Source organism: Ixodes scapularis, unplaced genomic scaffold (genome assembly GCF_016920785.2).
Source record: "Ixodes scapularis isolate PalLabHiFi unplaced genomic scaffold, ASM1692078v2 PGA_scaffold0__279_contigs__length_252992795, whole genome shotgun sequence".
NCBI lineage: Eukaryota > Metazoa > Arthropoda > Arachnida > Ixodida > Ixodidae > Ixodes > Ixodes scapularis.
In genome coordinates, this window is record NW_024609835.1 from 105,799,787 (window position 1) to 105,818,204 (window position 18,418).

Sequence of the window (18,418 nt, forward strand, 5' to 3'; positions counted from 1 at the left end):
CAGAACAGGGCAAAGCTGCTAAAACAAGACCAAACTAAGCTGATATTTGAGTGTGCTCAAGAATGAATGCCAAAGGTACTTATGCTAAGTGGTAGATGTATGCAGTTGATTTTCTGTTTGCCTCTGTGTTGTAAGTTGGAAGATATGTATCAGCAGAAGACACATGTCCTTTTGAAAATGTCTTTTATTAGGGCAAAAATAGGTTTTCATACACAACCGAAGAGTCGCAACACCATTTAATGCGAGGCCTGAATGGTTACATCATCTAAGCAACGTCAACGAAAATGTTTGTAGCCGCAGACCGATAAATTTAGGTTTAGATAAGTATGCGTCATAGTTTCAGCCTCAAACACGCAACATTGTTGATATGCACCTTTCTTGATGACAACTGCACCAACGTGAGAGAGCCCACGTCGTCGAACACTTGCACACATATCTTGACTATGGTATAACAAGATTTCTTGCTTGAAGTGAAGATCATCTTGCTACGACTAGCTACGACCACCCACCGCAGCGATGCAGGCGTCGAAGGGGCGCAACGCAGTCAGTCGCCGTCACCCGACGCTGCTCGTTTGGCATTCACAGCTTTCCGCCCAGGTGCTTCGTTTGTACTTGGCACCGAGTGTTATTTTCTGTGCTTGTGTGTGCTTCGTGGCTAGATATGGGCCTCAAAAGCAGTTCTTCAGGCTCAATAGCGTTCACCGAAGAACTTCTGAAGAAAATGCCACCCAGGAAAAAAAGCACGAAGACACAACGCACCAGCTTGGCGGACTATGCACTGGGCGCGGAAATCGGGCCCTGCGAATTATACACCAAATACAAACTATCTAAACAAAACAGAAACATTTTTAGGCTCGAACTGATTACTGCGGACTATACGCCTGGACACTGGTGCCTGTTATTATGCATTGTATATTCACTGCTGTTTGTTGTGGCTTGAGACTGCCTTCCTTTAATGATGCAGAGGGTCCACTGAACCTTGAAATAAAGATATTTGAGCACATCTAGATGCAATGCCCCTTGAAGCCAGATGGTCAGGGAAAAGGTGTGCCATTATCTAATTTGCCAACAGCACACCAATGGTCACAATCAAAACTCACCGAGTCAATGGGCAGTTTTTCACCACAGTATTTATTGCCGTGTAATCACCAATTTGGTCCATTAAAAATCTTGAGGCTGTAGCCTATAGCACATCTATTCTGGATCTGCAAAGCTTATGCTGTAGACATGCATCATCACATGAGCATGTTTCTTATCAATCTTAAACGTAAAACGCTAGTTATGCAACGAAATTCCCATATCATCACATTTTTAGCAAATTGAATGGTCCCACCTGTCACACTGCTAGCTTTGGAAGTAAACCAATTCACAATACCACCAGTGGCAAACATCGTGCCAAGCATTAGTGCCGCATGTAGCACAGAAATGTCCTAACTAGGGAAGCAAACTTAATCGATCGTGTTGATTAAAGCACTTAAGTACGGGAGAAATTATCAATCAGAAGGTCACTCGAAAGGGAAGTTTTCTCGCTGAACGAATATGACTTTTTATTCGGCGTTCCGCAATGTAAGGCCGAAGACATTCACTCCGTGATCGGTACAGAAGCAGTTGCTTAGCAGTCGGTCGTGCGTGCTAAAAACAACAAAAACAAAGGTGGATTAGAAACGCGATAGATTCGCCTTTGCACGGAGCACATCCAGCCACTGAGCACAGGAAATAATACTCAGTTCCAAGTACAAGCGAAGAACCCGGGGCGGAAAGCCCTGAATGCCGAACGATCTGCGTCGGGCGACGGCGGCTGACTGCGTAGTACACAGGTTGCGCTCCTTCGAAGCCTGCATCGCTGCGGCGGGTGGTCGTAGCTGGTCGTAGCAGATCGTGTCACCTCTGTTGCTCGTACCGAAACACTAGAGCCGCGTAATATTCTTGCCGAAGTTTATAAGCCTACGTACGCGGCCAACGCATGTACACAAAACTACCGCCCAGCGAACCTATCCCCCTCGTTCTCCTTCGGCGACCGGCCGCCAGGGCGGTGACACCGTCGCTGAAACTCCTCAATAGCTCGCTTGCCAAGCTCAAAAGACCTTACGACCGGATTTCAGTACCACCCGACTCTGAATCTGTGTCCACGCAAAGATCACTGAAACCGTTCGGTAGCACTGCCTAAAACCTCTTTCGCTCCGTTGTCGCTGTCCTCTGCTCTGTCGACCATCAAATCCCTACCCGCCGCCACAAAAACTGAGTTCGGAAAAATGTCTGCAAGATGGTCGCGGACGCTCTCGGCAATAATTATTTTTTGCCGGTTGCACAGACGATGTAACGGTTTTCTATGTCATTTCATTTTTCCCCCTCTTGTTACTTTGGAAACAAAGAGAACGACAGGATACCAGTTTACGTCAGATTGTTTTCAAGAAAAGAAGCACGTGCACAGTGGTTATCAAAAAGGTGGTTACTTACGGTTCTCGAGTCCCGCCGTCCAGAAGCTGTTCGGTTGTCCGCTTTATCAGTCAGCAGTCACCGTTGTGGACGCGGCTGGACGTAGCTTAATTGGAAATCAAAGTAACTCAAAGTTCAAACTAGAACTTCAAGCTATTCAAACTGTCCCAGAAGTTCGCTCGAAGAATTCGAACCGGCGAAACCAGCGGTGGCAGGGGCCACAGTTGCAGTGGCGCAATCTAGAGCACTATATAGCTCCTACGGAGCAGAGTAGCGCAATCCTTTGAACCTCGTGTTTTGCCGACAAGATGGCCGACAGAGCGGCTCGGCGCGAGTCACGTGGTGCTCAGGGTTCCAAGAGGCGGCCCGCCCTATGGGAGAATACATGGAGATCGATACAACACGGCTGATTAAAAAATGAACGGCGAGTTCACACTTTTCAAAACTAGTCTGTCGTGAAGTTAGTAAAGCACTAAACACTTTATCAGAGTTTTAATAATATCGGATGCGTGTGCAAATTTTGAGAAGGCAATTTCCAAGGCAATGGCGTTTGAAGCAGACGATTTTTGCTCACAGCGGAGATGGGCTTTTCGGGTTGGCCGGAGCGGGTCAGGTGAATGGTGTGACGTCGCCGTGTCGTCTGCTGCATGATGGCGCTCAGGCAATTTTTAAAAAAAAGTTACGTCCTTGTATGGCACAAAACTTATCGCATATTATTCTAAAATGTTTCATTATTATGTCAAAAATGATTTCCATTCCGCACATCCCCACGAAACTGAAGAAACAACGATTTTCTCACGTTCTCCATGCATTTCTGACCGCAGTTGGAACCTCCGGGCGTTCGCCGCTAGTCGCCGAGAGACGGCGTTCTAGATTGCGCTACTCTGCTCCGAAGGAGCTATATAGTGCTCTAGCGCAATCCACTGTGGCGCAATCGTTGCAGTGGCGGGAACGCGGATGGATGAATATTGACTGTTCCGGCTGGTCCCTTTATAACGGGCGGTAGCTTGCGCCACCTAGCTTCGAATTAATTAATTGAGGAAAATTTCCTTTTTTCTTCTTTCCGCTTTCTCCCGTACTTAATCCTCTTCCTTCACCTCCTTGCAACTATCACAGGGCAGGTAGAGTACTTTTCAAAAAAACCTTTAAAAAATCGGGCAAAAAAAAAAAAAAAAGGAACCGGCGAACATATAGTTTTTACATTATTTTATTGTTTTACAAATAAAGTTATTTGAATGTTTTATTTTCAACATTATTTTATTGTTCTACAAATAAAGTGACATTAGCGTTTTATTATTAACACTGAAATAATGTTAGTAATGAATCTTCCAAAATCATTATTTTAAAGTTCTATTTTTAACATTATTTGACAATTACATATGTGATGTTACAATAATGTTTCAATATTAACACAGAAATAACGTTAGTAATAAATGTTCCAAAATCATTATTTGAACGTTCTATTTTTAACGTTATTTCACAGTTACATATGTGATGTTAATTAACGTTTCAATATTAACACAGAAATAACGTTAGTAATAGATGTTCCAAAATCATTATTTTAACGTTCTATTTTTAAAGTTATTTCACAGTTACATATGTGATGTTACATTAACGTTTCAATATTAACACAGAAATAACGTTAGTAATAAATGTTCCAAAATCATTATTTGAACGTTCTATTTTTAACGTGCTTTCGCAGTTACATATGTGATGTTATATTAACGTTAATAACACAACATATAACATTATATGTTTTACTGGAACGTTATACTAATGTTTCAAATACAACTAAAACATAATATGTTAAACTTGAACGTTACATTAATGTTCAGGTATAACACATAACGTTATTTAAACATACGCAACAATAAAATAACGTTACTACAATGTTTGGTGCTACCTGGGTTTTCGCCACTTGATGCTAGGGAAATAAACGTTGTGGGTCTGCTTCGTCTACCCTCGTCTGCTTCGTCTGCCCGGCTGGCGCGTCGCGCCCAGAGCACACAAGCTCTGAACAGAAACAAGTGTCAAAACCACGTGATAAATTATAAGGCGCGTGCGAACAATGATAAGCACGTAGCGCCTCCTGCTGGCATGCGTTTCTCGGTAAAGATTGCGATTGCATGAGGTACCGCGGCAACGGCAGAGTAAAAAGTGGTGTGACGTCATATAGCCCCTCTAACAATACGATCACGTAGCGTTCCCCGCATGCGTTTTTCGCTAAAGAATACGATTGCATAAGCTGCCGCGGCAACGGCAGCCGTACGAAGTCTTTATAAAAAAGTTTTGGTACACAGTGCATTTACTTTTCTTTCGTCGATCATTTGGTATAGGCTCCTTGCACTGACGTCACATCGCACACTTTTGAACACCAAGTAAGAGGAGGAGAGGGAAGCTGCTTTTGTAAGAATTTTGAGTGACAGGTTAATCTTCTATAATCTTCTGGGGGGAGAATAGCGACGCCTGTAGAAATCCGGGAGGTACAAAGGAGGGTCCTGATAAGAGGGGAGCTCCTTCTTCCCCTCTTCTTTGGAGGGCAACGGAAATGACGTCCTGTGCAAGAAGCCTATTGGGCAGGAGATCGAACTATAGGGGGCGCCCTGACTCGTTTGTTTTCCCCACGCTCGGTGTTTACTCAACACAAGGCCTGTGCACATGCCGACAGGCCTTATGGGCATGGCCATGTCATCTTCTACAATAGAGCGCGGTGCAGAGTTTAATGTAAAAAATACTAACAATCGACGAAGCGACGTTAAGTGCCGGATCTATCCTCAGAGAATGCGAGCTTGACCCACTTTGGCTTTTGTGCTGAGCTGGGATCGTGCATGCTGCATTGTTCATGCAGGCCGGAGTGGAAACAAGAGCCCCTCCTCTCCCTCGCCGGAGAGCACGAACTCCAGCCGAACGCTGACGCCGTGTTCGGTTATGTCGGCCGAGCGCTGCGTCATTGTGTTTGTTGTCCCCATCCGTGTAGTTGTTAAGTTAACCGCTTGGGGCGTCACGGTCTGTCCTCCTCCCCAATAGACCCATTTGCTCTTTACAGACATGAACTCCCGCTTGCGTCCCAAGCGACTTCCGGTCGCATCGTTTTTGCAAGCCTGTTGAGCTTGCTTGTGTCACCAGTGCTAGAAAGCATAAATGCCACACGGACAACGAAGTTGGAGATTTAACGAGGGCCTTCGGCTGTACAATATTTCATCTTGGAGGAGGCAAGTTGGTTTACAAGAATACTCGAAACATTATAACAGATCTCGCACTCCGTCGTTCTTTTGGCGTTCACCTGGAGAATCGCTGGTTAAACAATTCATCCACATTTCAAGCAAGGGAGGAAGTGGCCGAGTGGGCTAACGCGTCTCAGCTCGGAGCGTGGAGCGAAAGCTTACGCTGGGAACCTCCTGGGTTCGATTCCCGCCGCCCCCGCCCGTTTCGATCTGGATGAGTTTCGTACCGGCACGCGTTCGTGTGATCACTACTGCGTGATGCACGTTAAAAATCCCAGGTTAGCGGTTGTACCGCACTGGCTAAATTTCTCATCTACAGCTAAGAGACCGATTACCCGTTGAGGCGCATCTCCATCAAGGCTGTATAAACATAACGAGCAAGCCAATTTTTTTATTTCAAGCAGAGGCAGCAGAGGTGTTAAAATGGTCTCGTCACGTCTCTTTTTTTTATATAAATTGGAAGTTTTGCGACATGTCAAAGTCTGGAGCATTGCCTGGTGACATTTGCTATAAAAAGGATCTATTGTGAACTGGGGAATCGTTTGCAGGTGCTGTGCTGTGAAGTTGCTCTAAAGGTGGTTGGACAGCTTCGCTGTCCAACCACCCTCACAGCGTGGATTGGAGACTTTTTTTTCACTTTATTTTTACCACGGCAGTGCAGCCAAGGTATATGGGTAGCGAAGCTTCGGCCCAAATGCGGTTCAAAACAAATCGCCAGCGACATCGGCCTGGAGGGTCACGGGAAGGATGCGATTGAAGCGCGACTAGGGGAGGTGGGGACAAATATTATTAAAATTAATTAGTTTGTGGCTAGAAGTACAATCATTTTTATTTTTAAACAAGCTAAATATAATTATTAGATATTATCAGTCATATTTGGCGCGCTACAAAACTCAAAACTGTCTTAGTTTTCACTAATAATATGCATACTTATTATTAGCGTCCTCTGTACACCACTAGCAAAAAGGCCGGCTAGCAATTGCGATATTCGCAGTTCTTTATAGACCTCGTGGCGCGCGGAAAGGCAGCCTGCTGACGTCCGTCTGCTTGCTTGTGTTTAGGCCTCCACGTGCTCTTCGCTCTTAATTGTTTTAGCGGCAGTTCGCTGAGGGGAACGCAGAGAGGCGCGAGTCAAGGCGCTGCAGAAACGGCTAAGCATCGCGGAGGGCGTCCTCTATACGGACGCTGCTCGGCGGGGGCGCCATGGTCGCAACAGCGGTCAACCAACAAGGAGAAGTGATCTCGAGCTGCAGTATCAAGACGACGGAACCGGAAGTCGCGGAGGAGGTGGCCATCGCCCTCGCGATCCGAGTCCGGGGGGCACGCATCGTCGTCAGCGACTCGCAGCAAGCCATCCGGCGGTTCGCCAAAGGAAGAATCTCTACAGCCGCGCTCAAGGTCCTGGGCGACCCCGAGAAGACGTCAACAAAAGTACAGATAAATCTGGACACCAGCGCACTCGTTGCTCCCCGGCAGCGAGAGGGCACACGGCGCGGCCCGAGAACTCGCTCACCGGGCCGGGGAACCGCTGGACCCTTCGCTGGCTTTTTTTCGGGGGGTGACAGGCTGGTCACATTCAGGGACATTCTCGATCACTACACTGGCGAGAGGCTACGCTATCCACCCGCGCACCCCTCGCTGGACAAGAGGACGTCGGTGGCATGGCGCCGCTTCCAGACGGGCTCCTTCCCGAGCCCCTCCCTGCTCAATAAATAGTACCCCGACAAGTACAAGCCAAACTGCAAGCTCTGCGGCGACCACGCCAACCTCCGAGACATGGTGTGGGAGTGCAGCAGGATCAACCGCAAGTCCCACCCCCTACTGGAGAAGATCGACAGCCAGGAGAGCTGGGAAACCCTACTCCTCTGCTCCGATCTCTCGGTGCAGAACCAACTAGTCCAGCTGGCCGAAGAAGCCGCCAAAACCCAGAGGGTTCAGGCCGCCGTCTGAGGGGTGGCTGGCGAAGCGACCCTAGGGGTCCCGTTCAGTCATTAACACATGCTTGGGCAAATAAATATTGTTTACTACTACTAGCGGCAGTTAACACCGTTTGGGAAGTTTTGTTGTTTGCTCGGGCGTGATTAGCCCTGTTACTTGCGCGGGAACTTGGCACTCGTGCGCTTGGACCTTGGACACTACTGCGTCCAAGGGGCTCAACGTGCGACGATGAGCACAGCGCGATACGCAAAGAAACGGTGCTCCGTGGAAGTATGTGAAAGCGACACCCGCACGGCTAGCATCTCGCTGCACCGGTTTCCCCTCGACATGCCTGCTGTGTGATGTCATGCCCCCCTGTTCGGTCTTTCCTTAACTCTTGTTAGTTTTACCTAAAACTATTATGGTCGTCTGGATGTGCACAAGAAACTACACCCGGAGGCGTAATATGCTATAGCAGGAATCTTGACTTCGCAGCGTTGTGTGCCGTCATTATAAAGTTGCCCACGATATTCAAATTTACCTGTACCGGCTTGACTCTGAGGAGCCTAGTGTTGGTGTTAGACTGGTGGCAGCTGATAAAACCCGTTTGCTCTACTGACGTCTAACCCCTGGTTAGCTCAGTTGGTAGAGCGCTCCACTTGTAATGGAGAGGTCCCGGGTTCGATACCCGGACCAGGCGGATTTTTTCGGTCGCTCACCGGTCACCTAGCTGTGTTTGGAGATTTATGTTTGTCCTTTGTCCCTCTTGTTCCCCTTCTCCAGGGATTCATTTCGTCATTCTTGTCCAGCTCGCTTGCACCTTTGCATTTAATTGCATTATAATTCTAACCTTAAATTTGCAAGCTTTACCCTTGTTGGTGTTAGACTGGTGGCAGCTGATAAAACCCGTTTGCTCTACTGACGTCTAACCCCTGGTTAGCTCAGTTGGTAGAGCGCTCCACTTGTAATGGAGAGGTCCCGGGTTCGATACCCGGACCAGGCGGATTTTTTCGGTCGCTCACCGGTCACCTAGCTGTGTTTGGAGATTTATGTTTGTCCTTTGTCCCTCTTGTTCCCCTTCTCCAGGGATTCATTTCGTCTTCCGTGCACTTTGTGACTAAGCATGGTTAACCCGTTCATAGAAAAATAGTTACCACATGGGGCTGAAACATTGCTTCTGTGGGCTCATAACATTTTTATATTATTTGCAGGGACAACACATTGCGAAATTTCCAGCAAATGCTCTCCAGGTTCAGCAGTTGAGCATGGTGAGCTTTTCATTGTAACTAACATAAAGTGGCGGCAACTGCCAGCACCACTGCATTGCCTCATGGACTTCATGACCTGAGTATTTTTCAATAGAACTAGGTGAGATTAGCTGGAAAAAGCTGCTAGAACATGGTCAGAGGTAGGGATGCCGCGAACTTTTTTCGAATCGAAGTTTCGATGATCGAATCAAGCGGTTCGAAAGGTTCGAAAGATTTCGATTTGTCGAATTGTCTATATCGTAAAATTCGACGGAGGTCGAATTTTCGAACTTGTTAAGCTAAGAAGTTCGACGCTTTTCGAACCGTCGAACTTATTACGCTAAAAAATTCGATTTTTTTCGAACTTTCGAACTTATTGCGCTGCAAGGTTCGATGCTTGTCGAACTTTCGACCTTGACTGACCAAAAAATTCGATGAATTTCGAACTTTCAAACTTATTTACCAAGAGAATTCGAAAAGTTTCGAACTTTCGGATTCTGAAAAGTCAGAAGTTCGACGAACTTCGCACTTTTAGGGTAAAAGTTCGACGTTCGTCGAACTTCGAAAGACCGGCGGACGGTTTCATTTGATTTCAAGTAGTGGGGTATATTCGTAATTTTTTTTTTTCTCGAACTTTTACACGCGGTGCTGCGTTCCTTACGAAAGACAATGTCGTTTATTTCAATGTTCTGGCATGCTTAGGTTTAAAGAAATAAATCCCCGAAGGGGCGAGGAAGCACGACGGGTTTTTGACGATTATCGTTTGTGCCAGATTTGAAGCACGCTGCAGCCGGAGCTATTTATGGTAGATATGTTTTACTTTTTCTAAGAATGATCTATGTATAGCCTAGGTAAGTGCCGTCTTAAGATTTGATTATTGTTATTCAACGTGAGTTTCGAAGAAATGTCCAAACATGTATCTGCATGCAATTATAACCTAAACTTGATATTTATTTTCGTCTAAGTTGTTTGAGGTATCGCATTTAAATTAACACCACAGACAGTACATATCATTGCCATCTGCAGAATACGAAATAATATATTTATTGTTTTTTCACGTTAAGGAATAAATTAACTCATGGGAGAAGATTTCTAATAGTGTTCAAGTTCAGCACGTCATTAAAAGAAAAAAATTTTTTTTTCGCTTCACGTTTCTGGGACGTGTTTCTTTTAGCCTGTACACATTTTGGTAAAAGAAACTTGTTTCGAAGTTCTGAACCTCTGAATATGCAAGAATAGAACACTTCCGACGAATTCTTGATAGTTTTTTTGTTTAGTTTTTTTTTTTTTCTCTCCTGCTTTTTATTCCCGCATTTATTCTTTTTTTTTTTTTTTTTTGTTACTATCGGCACGGGTGTTTAGGTCGAAAAGACAGCTTTGAACTTCCGAACCACTAAGCATGTGACGAGCAGTGCCTTCTGACAACGAGTTTCTAACAATGACCATCTACGCAACCTTTTATGCAGTGAAGAGCGACAGTAGCTATACATATGCATAAATAATTTGAGATTAAAATAAGCTCGACCACGCTCTCTTTCCCCGTATTGTCTTCTTTAACAGTCCGAAATACCTGCGGGGGGAAGAAAAAGAAGGCTGAAGCCCCCCCCCCCCCCCCCCCCCCCGCTACCCTCTTTCTCCCCGTTTTTCCTCTTCCGACGCCACTTGTATGGTAGAACGCTCCTCGACCTCGAGTTGTGTCGGCTTTTGTGCTTTTTGCGAGGCGATTCCTCCGTCCCAGAAAATAAACCTTCAGGACAATTATAAACTTCACCGGATCGGATTACTACCAGCGTGCAAGGGGTGGCGAGGTAGTTTGCCAGGTCGCTTCAAGGTTTCTCTGTGCCTCAACCTCCTGCTCGCCCCTGGCCGTTTCGAACTGGATGAGTCTCGTTAAACAGTGTGTTCGTGCAATCACTACTGCGTGATGTAAACCCCCCCCCCCCAACCCCCCCCCCCCCCCACCCCCCCCCCGGTGCTGGCGGTCACAATTCTGCACTGGCAAATATTCTAGCACGTCCGGGACACTCGTCGTCTCATTTAATTGCCTGACCAACTTCGCAGAATCTAGATATCACACCCTAACTTTTCTAAACTTGATTTCGTGAAAACCAGTGAGTCGTGAAAACGTTATTTGAAACTGAAACTGTGGAAAAACTTGAAAATCGGACTTCGAACTTTTTTTTAATTTAGCGTTAAAAGAGAATCGAAACCTTCGAACTTTTCGAACTTTATGCAAAAAGAAATTCGAAATCTTCGAATTGTTCGAACTTCATGTCTATAAAAATTCGAAGCGTTCGAAGTTTTCGCATTTTTTTTACAAAGAATTTCGAGATCTTCGAATTTATCGACCTGAAGTAAAAAAATATTCGAAATATTCGAATTCGAAATTTTGGAAACCGTGAAAGCTTCGAAATTTTCGAATTCGAAACTTCGCTGTGCTCAAAAGTTGCGAATTTTTCGAAATCGAACCTTGGTCGGTACGAAAATATCGAAATTTTTCGAAATCGAACCTCAGTTCGCTTCGCAAATATCGAAACATTTCGAAATCGAACCTAGGGTGGTTCGCGACATCCCTAGTCAGAGGTACTGCTAGAAGTTAACTTCAGACCCGTTTATGACACATTTTATTTGAGGTGATATAACCAACGTCAATATCGGTCCACAGAGCATATTTTGCCATGCCCCCGACACCCAGTCTTCCAAAATAAAGCTGCCCATGAAAAAAAGTGATTTACATTTTGTGTTAAAATAGGCGAATTCACCATATATTTGCAAAGGTAAGTTCGCCACCCTCACTGAGCTACACATATTCCGGCCGCTCAGACTCGCGGAGTTCCTGTGGTCACCCTGACGACCAGTCTTCTGAAGTGGAACTTTTGTGGAAACAAGGTGATTTTCCTAGTCGTGTGTTGGAATAGACACATAGGGAGGAACTCAACTACTATTCCATCGCTAACTTCACGCTAAATTTGCAGAGAGGAGTTCGCCAGCCTCATCGAGCTGCACGTACTCCGGCCGCTCAGACTCGCGGAGTTCCTGTGGCCACCCTGACCACCGGTCTTCTGAAATAAACCTCTCATGAAACGAAAGTGAATTTCCTTTTTTTTGCGTTCAAATAGGGGGATAAGGGAGGACTTCAACCTCTTCTCCTTCGCTAAGTTTACATTAAATTTGCAGAGCGGATTTCTGCGGCTTTATTGGACCACACATACTCGTGCACCTTATTAAAGGGAAGCTACGGAGCTTCTTGGAAAAAATAAGTTAGAAGTGAATTCTAGTGTATTTTTACCCCGTGAACCCGAATACCCAAACCATTTTCGTGCAAGTATTGTTAAACGCGAGAAAAACGCGAAAGACAGTCGCTGTCCGTGACGTCATCGACGGCTCTTTTGGCTGCCCAAGGCTGGGGGGGCGGGGCTTCAGTCCTATTTTGAAATTGCTCGTATGGCTCTCCGGCGAGTCGCATTGAAATACAATTTTGATATCTGTTAATCTAAAGGCCAAGTGAACGCAATTCAAGCTCATAATAAGTGGTAAACCGAATATTGTTTGTGCTATCCTTTTATTCCAACTTTTTTTTTAGCTTGTTTTTTTAACTGGTAGAAAGAGCGCAGCTTGACGAAGGACAAGAAACGAGGAGTATACAGAAAGGCGCTGTGAAAGTGCACAGAGAGGCATTGTTTCTGCCAGCTAATATGAAAAACCAACTCGGCCAAATTTCCACTTTGTTGAACTTGCTTTCTTACTTACAGTTTTTGTAAAAACCTTTTTTTTTTTTTTTTGCAGTAGATCACTGCTACGTTTTGCGTCAAGGTGCTGCTCCTGCTCACGAGTCTAGCGGGGATGTGGCTGACATGGAAATTTCGGTTTCTTCACCGTCGCCTATAAAGACTATCTCTCTGGCTGTGCTGCTGGGCCTTCTCACAAATGTGAGTTGTTTCTACGATGCAAACTTTTTTCTTTTGCATTTTTTTTGTGAAATTATAAAAGGTCAGATTGCAAAAATAAATAGCCAAGGCTCGAAAAACACCAGTGAATACTAAACTTTATCTGGAGAGCTGATGGCGCAAGCGGTCACATAACACAAGACCGGGTAGCTGGCAGCTACAAATCTAAGTTTGTTCAAAGTTCACCACATTTTTGTGTTTCACGGTATATTGTCTTTGTCAAGCACACAAAAATACAAAAGACATGTTTCACACGCAGATGTTAACACCATCAAATCAAAACAGCTCAACCGGTTTCACTGAATCATAAGTCTTCCCGCAAAACCTCACGTAAGACTGTTTTTTTATAGGCATCGAAAAGTTGCCTTGGCGATATGTGTGCGATGCCGAGCCTGTCATGGTCCCCTCTCCTATCTGCCAAACATTAGTTGCCTGTTTTTGTGCGAGCGCTTCACTGTTACAGTGCCATCAGCATAAGTAAGGTATGGTCAAGCTTTGAGAAATGCATTTCACAGTTTGGATGCCTATTCTGACTTGAATGTTTCTGTGTGCGCCTTTGTCTTTTTGGACTATCAGGTCTCTGGCCAACATGAAGCGCCTAGTCCGACATAAAGATGTACTGCTGCTTTCCTTATCTTGAATTGCATATGTGTAGTCCGTCAAACTTGCTGTTCTTGGTTAAAGACACTTCAAATCATTGAGGAGTATTTTTGAGTGTGAATAGATTACACATTTAATAAATTGGTGGAGAATGAAAGTTTCTCTTGGAGGCCTGATCTGGTTCATTTGTCAAATTGCAGCACCCGGCAAAAGCGGCAGCATTGACAAGAAGAAGGTGAACGCCCTGAGAGCCGAAATGCGACAGCTTCAAGAGCGCAACAAGAGGCTGCGAAGAAGGCTGCAACGATAACGTCAGATGAGGACTGTTGCCGAAGTCGTTGAGAGTGTCCGCGTTCATGTGTCTCCTGCTGTCGCTGCACTCGTTGAAGCCCAGCTTAGAATGAGCAATGTGAGCCGGTTTGGCCGGAGATGAATACAGCAGCAAAGTGTAAAGATAGGTAGCAAGTGCACATGCTAGGCACGTGAGACCACCCAGAGTACTTTTTAAAGCAGTGTAGGCATGTTCTATTCGGACCTTTAATTTTCTTCTGTTTCTTGAAGAGTAATGTAGTTTTCTAACTGATTCACATATATAGCGTTTAAAGTTGTGAAGCAACACTGGCTTATGAAGTGCAGCATACCACAGGGCTCTAAGATGGTTTACTCCATTGGCTTCCTTGACCTGCACCAAACAATCGTTTCGTTGCAGTGTAGCAGCACCAGCAGATGCAAGTTAATATATTTTCAGCATTATGGTACAGTGCCCAAGGACTGCGTAGACAAGTGTAGTTTTTTTCTGTGTATTACTGTGGTGACTACAGTTGTCCTCGGAACACTGTGAATCCTCTGAGTTATTAGCGGCTGCCTGTAAACTGTCAATGGCCTCACAACATCCAGCCGATTGTACATTGTCTTATTATGTTAGAATGTGCCTTATGTACCGATCTACTAGTTTTCCTACACCATCATACTTTCAAAATAGTAAAAACCGATTGTATGATTCTAGTGAGTAATCTGATTGAATGATTCTAAGTGAATAGAACAAATAAAACGCGACTGTTAATGCGACGTTGGACTCGCGTTAACTTAACCCCAGTTATTCACTGGGGTTATTTCATACGCAAAACACTCCAGCAATTTGACTCACTCTTTTTTTGTGAAATTACATCATTCGCTTTAAGGTTTCCCACACATTTCCGAGGGATCCTGAAGGAACAAAGAGCAAAGCACTGTGGCTCGAGTTTAACCACAGTGCAAAGACACGATGGTGTGATGAAATGAAACTACTCTCATAGCAGGTCTGATAATAAAGTTGGCTGCAGAAAAAAACATTTCAAAATATAAGAGCAATGGCAAATAAGTGCGTAAACGATCCAGTATATATTTAACATCCCAAGAAAAACCCGAGATTGCGGGTAAAAATAACGACACACGCACTAAAATGTACCAAACAAAGCTCACACACAGAGCTATGTTTGAGACTTTTTAGTGTATATGTCGTTCATTTTACCTGTGGTCTCTGGATATCTTTTTGTTTAATTTTCGCGCCAAACCGCACGCACGCATGACGTCACGTTTATTTTCCGGAAGTGTCGTCATTTCCTGTTTATTTTTTGTTCCGCCGGAAGTGTCCCCGCGACTCATAGATGGCGCTAAGGCTGCGCTATGGGCCGCCGTTCTTTTTTTTTTTTTGACATTTGGGTTTTTATGGAAGCATCGCTGCCCATGTACATATTGTCACGGGTGGTGACCAATAAACAAGAAATAAACAGAAATAAATAAACGTTTAATGTGGCAAACTTGTGCCAAAATTAAAAAAAAAAGGAAACAGAAGAAAGCAGAGCGCCGCGGGCGTCGAAGTCGGCGTGTCAGCAGAGTCGAACGCTGGGGCGAAATTGACTGCAGATCGTCACGCGGAGCCCCTTATGTACACGTGTGGGCTTCTGGTATGATCGGCGTAGAAGGTTCGGCGTGTAGAACATTCTGACCTCGAATCAGCAAGACGGTTCTTGAATTCACCAGAACATCAAATTAAACTGTCAACAAAAATGTGAAGCCGCGGCCAGGAATCGAACCCCGGCCCTTCACGTGGGAGGCAAGCACGATAACCGTTAGGCCACGCGCGCGCTGCCTACTTGGCCAGCTGCGCGCGCGGCAATATACCTTGGTGCAGCTCTATTTCCATTTTAGTTTACGCCGTGTCCCTCTCCCTAGCATTGGCATTTGTGGTGGCTCGTCAAGGCACACTTCAATGGCTCGGCATCTCGATAAGAGAAGAGAAAGTCAGCAATGGCGGCTGTAATCTTTCCTGTGTGCATGCACCTATAAACTTCACTAGAGCTGATTTAGTGGCTTTAAGCTTCACAGTGCCTGTCAACGCATGTGGCTCCCGTCATCCAGGTATCTGACACCCAAACATCTGGCGCTGTTTCTGACTCTCACGTTGCGTTCTAAGCGGTACACGACAACAAATGCAAATAAAGCTATTTCTGAACACGCGTCGCCATCTGTATGTGATATTATAAAACTGCGACTTTCTGTAACTGAATGAGAAAAGTTTTAGATTAAACCCCTAAACTTCACGTGTAATCTAGCCATAGGCACTTTCTGAAAATGTAATATCGAAATATGCTTCGTAATTTAATGTCTCGTAACTATCATTAGATGACAATATTCAGTTTTTACACCCCGAGAAAATACTACCATTTTAAACTTTGTTTTAATTTTAAGATATACTTTATCTGTACAGTTCATTGCTTACTTATTAAATTCATTATATCCAACAGACCGTTACGTAAATGGTCGTGGACTTCAGACGCTGTACGCCCGAGAAAAAAAGACAATTTCAATATCGGAAATTGGGTCTATTAAAAGCTAAATAATGAACTAAGAAGTGATAATAAACTTTCTATTGCGACATATAGAAGTATAGTTAAAGAGTAATTTCATTTGTCAGTAACTTCATGATTCGAAAATGCATTAAAAAATGTATAAACTATCCAAAAAAAGGAGGACATGTTCTCTAAAGCTCGAGTTGATTGCAAACAACAAATCGCCTATGAAGAAAAAAAGTTCCGTTTATGTTCAATTCGACATGATGAGCGGTGGCAGCAAACAAGCACAGCCGCAACGCATACGGGCAACTTCGGTGGTATAGTGTAGTGTAAAAAGAAGAGGAAAAAAAAAAAAACGCAAGGAGTAAGGAACAGGAAATTTTCCGTCACACTGAGTCTGATGAGATATTTTATAAATCAAATAAATCATGACGTATGTATCGTATGTATGATGAAAACGATAGTATTTATAGAATGTTTCTGGTCGAGCTTGCCTGGGTAAACGTGCAGAACTCCGTGCACGGGAGACAGTAGAAGCTCGTCATTTAACTATACTTAAAACTTGAAAGGCAGCGTGGGACCAAGAAACGTCTGACGTTTCTTGTCTCACGTTAGTGGATGCAGCGTACCGTTCTCCCCGTGTATGCAGGTACCACCGTTAGCGCAGCACTCTTCGGGAGCGGGCCACGTGTTCATGTAGGGCGCGATGTAGCGCATGGCCTCCGATGGGATGTCGCCCTCGTGGACCGGGATGCCTGCGATGCGCAGGCCGCGAAGCACTGCGGAGACGACTCTCAACCATAAAAATCATTTTTAAAGTTTTAAACGGTCAACTTCGCACTAAGTGAGTATAAAACAAGTATTACAAGAAGCGAAAGTATGCAGGCTAGAAGACAGCAGAATTCATAAACCCTGAAAGGAGAAAAAAAAAATAATGGACAAGACGAACCAAAATTTAAAAAGCAGCTAAACCCATCTGCGATCGAGATTGCGTGTTGTCTTGTCCGTTATTTTATTTCTCCGTGTCTCAGGGCTCACGTTACGATATAAAATAAGAATGATATTTTAATTATACGAATAAACCAATACATCAACCATTACCGGCAACTAAACGAAAACAAATTGCTAGCCCTTTAGCAAATTTTAAAAACAAAACTGCTATTTTTTAACAAATATATTAATTAATTAATTAATGATGCCATCTTATCTCATGTAAGCAGGCTTTCTCACAGAATAATAGTGAGCCAAAATATCATTAAATTGTTCCTCAGAAGAATGCTGCTCAATTTATTTTTGAGGAGCCAACCTGGCATTCTGCTGCAAGTCAAGTCACACCGGCGCGTGAAGTTCATCCCGTATACGCGCGTTGAGTGTAAAAGGAAATATACAATCACTGTAGTTAGTTCCAGGGAAAAAAAGCCTGCAAGGGCATGTGCGTGCAGGTGTGCGTTGGGGGAACGTGAGAGTTCCGCGCGTACTTTCAGGAAACAGATATTTCCCAACAACTGCCACAGCTTGTCCCCGCAAACTCACGGATGCAATAAAAATGTTGCTAGTAGACGTAAAACTACCGCCACATTAACTCTTCTAGCTTTGGTTTATTTCATTGAGGGTATAACATTTTTATAGCCCTAGCACGCTCATTAAAGAAACCTTAGCTTGTAATTTGAAATTACAGGATTTTTCTTTTTTTTATTAAAGTTCCTAAATTTATTTAAATAAATACTTTTTTAGTCAAAACTTTGATTTCTTTTTTTTTTCTTAAAAGATGTATATATGAGTTTTTTTTTTTTTTTCATTACTTTGAATTGAGTTGAATTGAATAATAATTTATTTTGAAAGATACCCCCAAAAACTGTAGCGGACTGCTCTGTGTAGGAGTGTTTATCGTCGCGCAGAGCATAGTAGAAGAGAGAAATATGAACATGCAGGGTGTTTTATCAAATTTTGCCAAGGCTTACAGTTAAAACTGATGTAAACTACGCATGCTGAACCAATGCACTATTGTTCACAGTTTTGTTTAGAAAATCAATATTTATATATTTTTGCGATGTGCCAGGCTGGCTAATTGACGCAAATTGATTAGCTAATACGTGCGCAAAGCCTCCGATACCAAAGTTGTAGAGTGTTTTGAGGAACATTCGATTGTGTCATTCTCATAAAGGTAGCCTTTAGGTTGTGTCTCATTTATTAAAACAAAACAAAAAATATCA

At 44.1% G+C, this 18,418-nt stretch overlaps 1 protein-coding gene across 1 annotated transcript in view; it reads right to left on the minus strand.

Moving 5' to 3' along the window:
- LOC121045908 (fibropellin-1-like) overlaps positions 1-16,955 on the minus strand; it is a 68,160-nt gene extending 51,205 nt beyond the window's left edge. Inside the window, exon 1 of the mRNA XM_042289355.1 lies at positions 16,835-16,955. Within this exon, the coding sequence (XP_042145289.1) occupies positions 16,835-16,922 (88 nt within the window). The 5' untranslated portion in view covers positions 16,923-16,955. The remainder of the gene's footprint in view (positions 1-16,834) is intronic.
- Positions 16,956-18,418: the final 1,463 nt, after the last annotated feature.